This window comes from Mus pahari, chromosome 17 (genome assembly GCF_900095145.1).
Source record: "Mus pahari chromosome 17, PAHARI_EIJ_v1.1, whole genome shotgun sequence".
Classification (NCBI taxonomy): Eukaryota; Metazoa; Chordata; class Mammalia; order Rodentia; family Muridae; genus Mus; species Mus pahari.
Window position 1 is genome coordinate 2,677,633 of NC_034606.1, and position 11,396 is coordinate 2,689,028.

Consider the following 11,396-nt stretch of genomic DNA (forward strand, 5'->3'; position numbering starts at 1 on the left):
AGGTAACCCAATCACAAAAGAAGTCACTAGATATGCACTCACTGATAAGCGGATATTAGCCCAGAAACTTAGAATACCCAAGATACATCTTGCAAAACACAAGAAAACCAAGAAGGATAACCATCGTGTGAATACTTCATTCCTCCTTAGAATAAGGAACAAAATACCCATGAAAGGATATAGGTACAGAGACAATGTCTGGAGCTAAGATGAAAGGATGGACTATCCAGAGACTACCCCATCCAGGAATCCATCCCATGATCAGCCACCAAACCCAGGTACTAATGCACATGGCAGCAAGATTCTGCTGAAGGGACCCTGATATAGCGGGTAGATAAAGTTAACATTTTAATTCATGCAGATATTTAAAGAAGTAAATCAGATCATTTTTATATCATAATAAAATGAACCTAATAATTAGTGTAAAGTTCTTAATCATATCAGTGTATAGGACATTATAAGAAATAGTTCAGACGCTAAGAAAAAATCTACTGTTACATTATTTTATTACAATACTAGTTTTAAAAGGTTCACCATTAAGATTTTTTGTATACTATTTAGAGCATTAGAGAGATACAGGCTAATAAAATGGAAGATGACATTCCTTTAAAGTCATGAAAAATACATATGATACCAAAGCTATTTGTTAAGTCAAAGTGAGTAATGTGCTCTATAGTACATGTTGTTGTCCCTGAATAAATGCCATAAACATCAGTAATTAAGAGCATCCTGATCAACTATGTAAAGTAGCTTAAGCTACTCTCCCACCTAGTGCTGTTCAGTTTGCCACTTTGATATCTGCGAGCTGCTTCTTTCTGTGTTTCCATTTGCATTCCTAATGATGGCATACATAACCACCTGTGGACTGACTGTAGCCTTCACTGTTTACTTACTGTAAGCAAGCAATGGAGACATCATTTCTTTTGGACCCTCCATCATCCTGTTTGTACTTTATAATTCCTCTTTGCCAATGTGAAGTGTTTAATTATAAGCCCTTCATAAGTCGTGTTCATTGTATGGTGGGGTATGATACTATGATCTTTTTTGTATTTTTCATATTTCTTGAAATTATTATTAGCAGTATTTGTTCACTTTGCTTTTTGAGAGCTTCATTCATGAGCACTACATCTACATCACTCCTACCAACTTTCCCCACTTCTCTACTTTCCGTCCTCCCTCCCCAACCATGACCTCCTCTTTTTTAATTATAATTTTATACACATAGTTACAGATATACACACACACATACACACACACACACACACATGGGTTTGGGAAAGGATGGGGCAGGAGGGAGAGATCAGTGAGCTGAGGTCAGAGGTCAGAGGGATCATAGTGTGTGATCCAGAGGGATCATAGTGTGTGATCCAGAGGGATCATAGTGTGTGATCCAGAGGGATCATAGTGTGTGATCCAGAGGGATCATAGTGTGCCACTGTATGCAGGAAAGAGATTGTCTTCCAACACATTCAGTAAGAGTTAAGAAAGAGGATAAATTTTAATAATAAACTTTTAAATGGAAAATGACTACTTTCTATAAAAAAAGTAAATGTATTTCCTAAATCAAAAATAAAGATTCATATTGCCTTAAAATTTAATAAAATGTTCTACTGTATTTGGTAAGCCTTAAGAAATAGTATCATTTTAATCAATAGTATCATTTTAATCTGTTTTGGTACTCTATTTTAGCAGGTGACAATTAAAAGTCTTCATTTTGTGGCATCTAGTTGTATTTAGAATTGTGTAGTAATACTACAGTCTGGAAACCTCTTACTCATTAGTCGTCATTTCCCAAATTTCTCATCCTTGGGCAACACAAGTATACTTCTTTCTTCTGCATATTGACCTATTCTGAAATTTCATACATTACACATCTTCAACTTGACACAATCTTTATATTATTCACTATATTCTAGCTGGTACCAGTACTTAATCTCTTTTTTATCTCTGTTATAGCGATAAATACCCCAGATATTTGTTTTCTGGGATTTTTTTATAAATTCATCAATTGATGATCCTCTCTGCTATTATTAATGGAACTACTATGAATAGTCGTGCATGTCTTTGTGTAAACATGCTTTCATTTATTTTTGAAATGTACCTGGGTCACTTGATAACTCTGTACATCTATCTGTACATCAATTGTAGTTCATCTATCCATCTGTCCATCCATCCTCCCTCCCTCCTTTGTTCCTTTTTTTTACTTTTAACTTAGTTTCTCTTCATCACTAATAATATTTTAGCTGACATGTAACTATTATACATGGAACTTCCTGGTTTCATGAGAACATTTTCATACACACATGTAATGTACATTGAGTCTATGCCATCCTCAGAACCCTCTTCTCCTCTTGTGCCTTCCCTCTCTCATTACAGAGCTTCACTCCTACTTTTATGGACACATACATACATTTAGAAATTTCTGTGCTTATAGAAAATTTAGAAGCTAGAGTTGAGAATAAACATGCAACATTGTCAAACTTAGTTTGTCTAACACGATTATCTCTAATTTTATACATTTTCTTGTAAGCAATGTATGGTTGAAAAGATTCTGTTATATGCATATACCATATTTTTTTTCCATTTATGCCTATGTTAACTGAGCCCTAGGTTGTTTAGCTGTTGTGGATAATGAAACAAAAAGAACTGATGTGCAGGCATCTCTGTATAACTTAGACTGCTGTGTAAATGTCCAGGAATGTCCTAGGTGGGCCCCATGGGAGATGAGTTCCAGACTGAGATCCGCAGTGGCAGGAGTAGTTTACATCCTCATCATCATTTCTGTCCTTTGACTTTTTAATGGCTGCCACCCTTACTAGTATGAGATATATAAACTCAGTTTTATTTGCATTTCTCAGCTTATTAGAACTTGCACTTCATCTTTTTGTAGCATGTAATTATTAAAGAATAATCCAAGATATGTCCGACTGCACAGCCCTGACAGCAGTTTCACCACCCCATGGGGAGCACACGCCTAGCTAGGTCTTCCCAGGTTCCTCCTGTTAGCCTGCCACCTAATGGTTCTGCACTCCCATGCCATCTGTCCCCTGTGGCTAGCCTGGCTACCACTGGCTCTAAACCCCATAAATGAAAAACTCTAGATTTATGATTTGTAACAGCAAATCCTCAACCCCCAAAATGCCCACACAAAGAACTCAATTAATAATTGATACAAGCTGCACACGTGGGTTGGACAAATGTCCCCTACATTATTTTCTATGATATCCAAGCTACCTGTGGCTATTTCCAGCCACGTGGATCTGGTTCTTCTTCTTCCTCCATCTTCTCTCCATCCCCTTCTCCTTCCAGCTCTCTCTAAAACTTTCAGCCCTGCCTTCTTTTTCCATTTCCCAATCACAGGCTCTAGCCTTAACTTTCACCTGACCTCACCTGCCTACAGACAGCATCCTACATCTTTTGAGAACTATTTTATCATTTTATTAGCCCATCTATTGATTACCCAATCAATAATTTAATTTTTAACTTTAAGTATATAATCTACATACTATTTCTCTATTGGACTGAAAGTAATAAAGACAGTCTGCAGTCCTGTAGGCCATTTTTTCTCGTGTGTTCTTTGCTGCACTTGTGCTGTTGGCATTATTTCTAAAGTGGCACAAATCTTTTACAGAAAGTCCTTGTCTATGCTTATGTCTTGAAAGGTTTTTTGATATTTCCCTGATTTTTTTCTCTTAACAATTTCATAGTCTCAAACCTTACACTAAGGCCTTTGATCCATTTTTTTTTTTTTAATCCTTCACACAGCTGTCCTTACCAACACCAGTTCACCTGCAAATCTTTGGTGTTTTTCCTTGTTAGGGAGTCTTACGTATTCTCCTAGAGTCTCTTCTTTTCCAAATCTCTCTGGGTCAGTACATTATAGCTTAAAAGCTAATGTCCACTTAGAGTTGGATATATATTTGTCTTTCTGGATATGTGTTATCTCACTCAGGATAATATTTTCTCATTCTATACATTTGCCTGAAATTTTCACGATGTCACTTTTAACAGCTGAGTAATATCACATTATATAAATGTACCACTTTTTCTTTATTCATTCTTCAGCTGAGGGATAACAAGGTTGTTTCCAGTTTTTGACTATTATAAATTAGACTGCTATGAACACAGTGAAGTAAGAGACATAGTGATTACTTCATTCCTGTGATTGGATGAAGTGTCTTGGGTATATGCGCAAGAGCAGTATGGCTCGGTCTTGAGGAAGAATGATTCCTACTTTTCGGAGGAATCACTATATTGAGTCCCATAGTGACTATACAAGTTTGCACTCCCACCAACAATGGAGGAGTGATCCCCTTGCTCCACATCCTCATCAGCATGAGTATATATATGTATATATACACGTATACACACACACACACATATGTAATCACTCCATCACCTTTTAGAAGTGAAGCTTATATTGGTGAAAAAAACAAACTTTATTTTCTGTTTTTATAAGCATACACCTGGTCAATAACTACATATATTTTCTTCACTTTTAAAATAGTGTCTACCTAAACCTCATTGTAAAAAATCCTTGTATCTTTTTGTAGAAAATTACCATGGATCAACATAGAAAATGCCTTTATTGTAGAAGGAAACATTCACAATGAGAGAGTAAGAATATGTTCGCTTTTACAATAAAGTCCTTTTTTTTATTTTTTATTAGATATTTTCTTTATTTACATTTCAAATGTTATTCCCTTTCCTGGTTTCCCCTCTGAAAACCCCCTATCCCCTGCCCCTCTTCTCCAAACCACCCATTCCCCTGGTCTTGGCATTACCCTACACTGCGGCATAGAGCCTTCACAGGACCAAGAGGCTCTCTTCCCATTTATGATTGACAAGGCCATCCTCTTCTACAAATGCAGCTGGAGCCATGAGTCCCACTATGTGTACTCTTTGGTTGGTGGTTTAGTCACTGGGAGCTCTGGGGTTATTAGTTGGTTCATATTGTTGTTCCTCCTATAGGGCTGCAAACCCCTTCAGCTCCTTGGGTCCTTTGTCTAGCTACTTCATTGGGGATCCTGTTCTCAGTCCAATGGTTGAAGGTGAGCCTCCACCTCTGTATTTGTCAGGCACTGGCAGAGCTTCTCAGGAGACAACTTTATAAGGCTACTGTCAGCAAGCACTTGTTGACATCTACAATAATGTCTGGGTTTGGTGACTATATATGGGATGGATCTCCAGGTGGACAGTCTCTGGATGGTCTTTCCTTCAGTCAATGCTCTACACTTTGTCTCTGTAATTCCTTCCATGGTTATTTTGTTTCCCTTTCTAAGAAGGATGGAAGTACCATACTTTGGTCTTTGTTCTTCTTGAGTTTCATGTGGTTTGTGAATTATAACATGAGTATTCCAAGATTCTAGGCTAATATCGACTTATCAGTAACTGCAAACCATGTGTGTTCTTTTGTGATTGGGTTACCTCACTCAGGATGATATTTTCTAGTTCCATCCATTTGTCTAAGAATTTCATGAATTCATTGTTTTTAATAGCTGAGTATTACTCCATTGTGTAGATGTACCACATTTTCTGTATCCATTCCTCTGTTGAGGGACATCAGGGTTCTTTCCAGCTTCTGGCTATTATAAATAAAACTACTATTTATAGTGGAGCATGTGTCCTTATTACATGTTGGAGCATCTTTTGGGTGTATGCACAGGAGTGGTATTGCTGGGTCCTCAGGTAGTACTATGTCCAATTTTCTAAGGAACCGCCAGACTGATTTCCAGAGTGGTTGTACCAGCTTGCAATCACATAACAATGGAGGTGTGTTCCTCTTTCTACACATCCTTGCCAGCATCTGCTGTCACTTGAGTTTTTGATCTTAGCCGTTCTGACTGGTGTAAGATGGAATCTCAGGGTTGTTTTGATTTGCATTTCCCTGATGACTAAGGATTTTGAACATTTTTTAGGTGCTTCTCAGTGATTCAGTATTCCTCAGTTGAGAATTCTTTGTTTAGCTCTGTACCCCACTTTTTAATAGGGTTATTTGGTTCTCTGGAGTCTAACTGCTTGAGTTCTTTGTATATATTGGATATTAGCCCTGTATCAGTTGCAGGATTAGTAAAGATCTTTGCCCAATCTGTTCTTTCCCGGTTTGTCCTATAGACAGCATCCTTTGCTGTACAGAAGCTTTGCAGTTTTTTGAGGTCCCATTTGTCTATATTCCTTCAAGTAGCAGGCTTGTTTTGTTCACTTTGGAGAAATTGTTTATGAAATACCAATTAAAAATAACAGTAGTTTCCATAGTCATTCCTTCAAATAAAAATAAGATTTTCCATAGAAAGCTCCGCTGGTGCAACCAGTGGTTCAGATGCACATCCACATTTCTTCAGGACAGCTTTTGTTCTGTGATGTCCAGCAATGCTTGATGTAGACTTTGCGTTTTATCACACATACTAACTATTCAAATTATGTTGATTCAAGGGTCAAGTGCTAATGAGTAATTTTTACTGTTTCATTATAGACATTCTTTCCCTTGCATTTGTGTCTGCATTATACGGCTGCACATGCATGCACAGATGCATGTGGAGGCAATAAGGCTGTCATCTAGTGTTTTTTTTTCTATTACTTGCCACCACCCTTGTTGAGGAAGATCTCAGAATTGCACCCATAGTTCCTTAGTATACCTTCAAAGTACTGGGAATCCAGTAAAAAGTGATAGGTACTTTTAAAAGTAGATCAACTCTTCTTACTATGTTAGTACAGATATCGCTTTGTTTTTTAATATAACAAAATACAGTATAAGATAAAACAAAAGTACATTACAGTTGGACAACAAACAAACAAAAGAAAAAGAGTCCAAGAGAAGGCACATGAATCAGTCCCACTCATTCTCTGTGTGTGTGTGTGTCTGTGTGTGTCTGTGTATGTGTGCGTGCACAGTCTTGCACCGTAAGCCACACTGGGAAAACATAGTGGTGAGGAGCTTCTGCCAGATCTCATGTGTTCCAGGCAGGTAGGCTTCCAGTATTAGATATTCCCAGTCTCATTTAGTTTTCCTGCTAACCTCACGAAGACTTGATAAGAAACCTGGAGACCCTGCCTCCAAAAATTTGGCACCTGAGCGGCTCCTCTGCCTCACAGTGGAAAGCTGGTCATTTAGATGACAGCTGTGAAAGCTTCTAAGATCAAGCCTAGTCCTTCAATGCCTAGGGCTAACTCTCCTCGTCTACCTTGGCCTGTCAGCTGTTGCTTGAGGATGCCTGATTGATTGCTGCCGGTAAAACTTTGCAAAGGCTTTTTCTTCCCGATGTTCACACATTTACACTTATGCTCTTAGAGAAGCTTTCCATGACTTGCCTCAGCACTCCTGATGTCCTTCAGCCTGCCCTTGTCTTTTTCTTACATTCATAATCTACCAAACACATAGACTCTAATTACTCCTTTCTCCTCACCTGCTCAAAAGAGAGGTTCCTTCTCTACTCTTGTAATCCAAGTATTTTAAATGACCAGTTGCATTATAAGTACTTAGACCAGCTTACAAGATAAGTCCATAATGGATTCAGTTAGTGGAATTATCTGTAGGTGAAGAATTCACCTGTTTAATTATACCATGCTTATTCTGACAGTAAAGATAGAAGCATATACGATAAAACTTAAGGCAGAAATAAAGAATTGGAAGTATCTACAACTGTACAATGCGTACTTGGGTGTCCATGTACTTGAGATATAAACCATAGTTCACTGGTGTCACAGGTTTTAGAAATCCAGCCCTCTGTTCCTCACCATACATCAGACATGCTGGTGTTTTTGTTTGTGTTTGTTTTTTACCAGTGTTGTGAATACAGCTCATGTTTTCAAGAGTTTTCGATCTAAATGACAAATGAACTCTTTCCTATAACTCCCATTTTATGGGTGTATGGATACAGCCATTGAAAAGGATCACTGTTGGCTAGGTCTGGTGGCCAGAACAAGTTTGATAGGACTTAAAAAAAAAAAAAAAACTCTAGCTAATGGTTGTTTTAGCTTAAAACTGTACTTCTGTTTTGATGTGGTAACAATATTTTTTTCCTCTAAAATCACCCATTCCTTAGAATGAAGGCAGTATTAGATCTTTATGAGTCAGATAGCTTTTAGTACTGAGTTATTTTGTTAAAAGTATTTTATTTAGACTGAGAGCGTAGCTAGTCTCTCTAAAAGTGCCCAAGAACAAGAAGATACCAGAAACAACCATAGTTGGAAGAGGTGCATGGTTGTTCAATCATTTTCCTGGTAGGTGTAACCAGGCTTAAAAATCCATTATTGATATTTGTAAAATATGCTTCTAGGAATGTACAAATTAACAGGTACTCTGGGAGCTTCATTACATATCAAAATAAAATAACTACCAATGCCTCAAGTCACTGGCCACTTCCTTTCCTTGGCTAAGGAGGCCTTTCTTGTTGAGACTGACAACCAAGAGCAGCTGTTCTGTTTCTCCACAGTTAGTGTTTGAGGCAGGGTCTCAATGTGTGTTCTAGGCTGAACAAACTCACAGTTCTCCTGCTTCAGCCTCATATGCCAACATACCTAGAGTTTTCCCACATGTAATGACTGTTTGTCCTAGTGAAACCTTGGACATACCAGGCTTTTCATTGCTTTACTCTGAGGCAAGTATGTTCTTGTTAACAAATAAGCTCTGTTAAAGTATCTTTAAACTTTAATTTCTAAAATTACCTTTCTTAATTAAATCCCAAAGCCAAGATACATGGAGAAAAACATATTTGCACAAAATTACTTGAAGTTTTTTAATATAACACACAATAATCAAGATAGCACAGCTCAGATTTCTCAACAAATAAACCATGTGTGGAGGAGATCAGAATGCATTTATTCTCTCATAGTTGAGTACTTAAGAGATAGCAAATCTGCAGTTCCTTGAGTCCTCATGAGAGAAGGACACCCCTAATAAAAACGGTCAATGCATTTGCTTGCAGTGAAGGCAGGAAAGTGGAGGCTCTTACACAGCTGCCTCCAATTATTTGGAGAAGACCTGCCTCAGGCAGAGCAGGAAATGGAAAGGGTATGAAGTGAGTTATTAACATCTGAGAGACTCAGCACTGAATGGGAGTGGAATAGAGGATTTCCTTGGAGGAGGTGAGAAAGCTCAGAGGGTAGAAGCCTGAAGACCTGAGTAGGAGGAAAAAGCCTACTTCCTCCAGTTGTGTACACACACACACACACACACACACACATAATTAATTTTAAAAGAGCTAGATCCTACTTTGATCTTACCTTCATCTTCAAAAAGGTAGCATTGTGAGGTCAGTAAGAAGCATGGCTGAAAAGCAAATAAACCTTACTACAGGAGAACACATTAGCACATGAACACAAGTGACTTCCTTGAAGCCATTATTCAATTTCACTCTCAATTTGCATCCAGAACAATTTCTATAACACCAAAAGCACAAGCAAATTAAATGAACAAAAAGCCTTCATTAGCATTAAGAAAGTGTAACACCAGTTACAAAATAAGCAAATGTGTCTGCAAGTCTCATAGTTTGCAATAGATAGAATTTGGGCAAAGGATCCAAACAGACTTTTCTCCATTGAACTTGTAAATGTGAAAGATTAAACACTTGGGGGAAGGCTCAATGCTCAGTGTAGTAATTAGCACTTGGGAAATGCAAACTAGCACCTCCATGAGTTGTCACTCTACACCTACTAGGTTGGCCACAGCTTTAAACACAGGGGAGTGTAGACTAGGAGATGGAGACACTGAGGCCACCAGGAAACAAATGAAAACTGACAGCCCCTTGAAAGATTAAAGTCTTGCCATGGAACATAGCCATTCCATTTCTAAATATGTAAGCAAAGAAAATGGAAACGTCCATTCAGAGACATGTGGATATTTAGAACATCATTATTCATGATAGAAAGCAACACATGTCTACAAGCTAATTAATGGTTAAATAAAATATAACATATCGGCGGCTGACGGAGCGGTTGGGCCTGGCAGGTTCAGTTGTCGTCCTTATCTGATGGTACATCCTGCCTCCTAGTGACAGACACAACCATTGTTTATTGGGTCACATACCAGGGGCTGCGATGGACCTGGTTCTCAGTGTGGCCGACTACTACTTCTTCACTCCGTACGTTTTTTAAAGAACCAAGTCTCTCGGGAGATCGTGTTCACTGTCAAGTCTTTGCCTTGGATCAGCATCCCCACGGTCTCACTGTTCCTGCTGGAGCTGAGGGGTTACAGCAAACTCTACGATGACATCGGAGACTTTCCAAATGGCTGGATTCATCTCATGGTTAGCGTGGTATCCTTCCTCTTTTTCACGGACATGTTGATCTACCGGATTCATAGGGGCCTGCACCACAGACTGGTCTACAAGCGCATACATAAACCACATCATATTTGGAAGATCCCCACGCCGTTTGCAAGTCATGCTTTCCACCCTGTGGACGGCTTCCTTCAGAGTCTGCCTTACCATATATACCCCTTTGTCTTCCCACTGCACAAGGTGGTCTACTTAGGTTTATATGTCTTGGTTAATGTCTGGACAATTTCTATTCATGATGGTGATTTTCGGGTTCCCCAGATCTTAAGGCCATTTATTAANNGGTCCGCTCATCACACAGACCACCACATGTTCTTTGACTATAACTATGGACAGTATTTCACATTGTGGGATAGAATTGGAGGCTCTTTTAAACATCCTTCCTCTTTTGAAGGGAAAGGACCGCATAGTTACGTGAAGAACATGACAGAAAAAGAATCTAACAGCTTNGCAGAAAANGGCTGTAAAAGCAAAAAAGTATGCAATGGAGAGTTTACAAAGAATAAGTAGATTATTGCCCAATTATTAACTATTTTAAATAAGAAAATAATCTACACAGTCAAGATACGTAGCAAATAAGTGGTGCCATTTGAATATCAGCATTGCTCGAGTGTCATGCTGAGGGATGGTCCTGACAGTAAACAGCNGGAAGACACGGGGAGCATTGTAATCTCTTGGTTAATTGTCCGACATTGGTCCAGGGACAACTTGTCTTTTCAGCCAGCTGACCTGTACAGCTCTGAAGCATCTTTAAATATGATAGAAAATAAGCCACTCAAGAAGCTGGTCTGTGTCCTTTTGCCTTAATCCATGCATACTCATTANGGAAAAAAGTACCATTGTGCTTAACAGTACTGAGACTAACCAGGAAACCCTAAAGATGGCTGGCTCCACTGCAGTGCTGAGAACTGCATTCAAATAGGAATACCAGTCCAAGCAGGCTGATACGTGAGTGGCGGTGGATAAGTTTTGCTTAATGGCTGATGTAATAAGATTGTACTTTCTTCCTATACATAGGCACCTTACTCTCTGGGCATTATCAGATTTTAATAAATGAATAAATAAATGGTATTTTTTTTTAATGTCAGCTTTTCCATAATTCAGTCCAGATAGGAGATTATT

At 38.5% G+C, this 11,396-nt stretch overlaps 2 protein-coding genes across 5 annotated transcripts in view; both read left to right on the plus strand.

Annotated features, from left to right (window-relative positions):
* Positions 1-11,396, plus strand: part of Vps13b (vacuolar protein sorting 13 homolog B) — a 529,582-nt gene that overhangs the window by 288,922 nt on the left and 229,264 nt on the right. The gene's annotated exons all lie outside the window — the stretch shown is intronic.
* LOC110334695 (lathosterol oxidase-like) lies at positions 8,909-11,353 on the plus strand. The gene is made up of 2 exons (XM_029547953.1): positions 8,909-9,010; positions 9,996-11,353. Exons 1-2 carry the CDS (start codon positions 8,909-8,911, stop codon positions 10,782-10,784), a joined length of 891 nt encoding a protein of 296 aa, XP_029403813.1. The 3' UTR covers positions 10,785-11,353.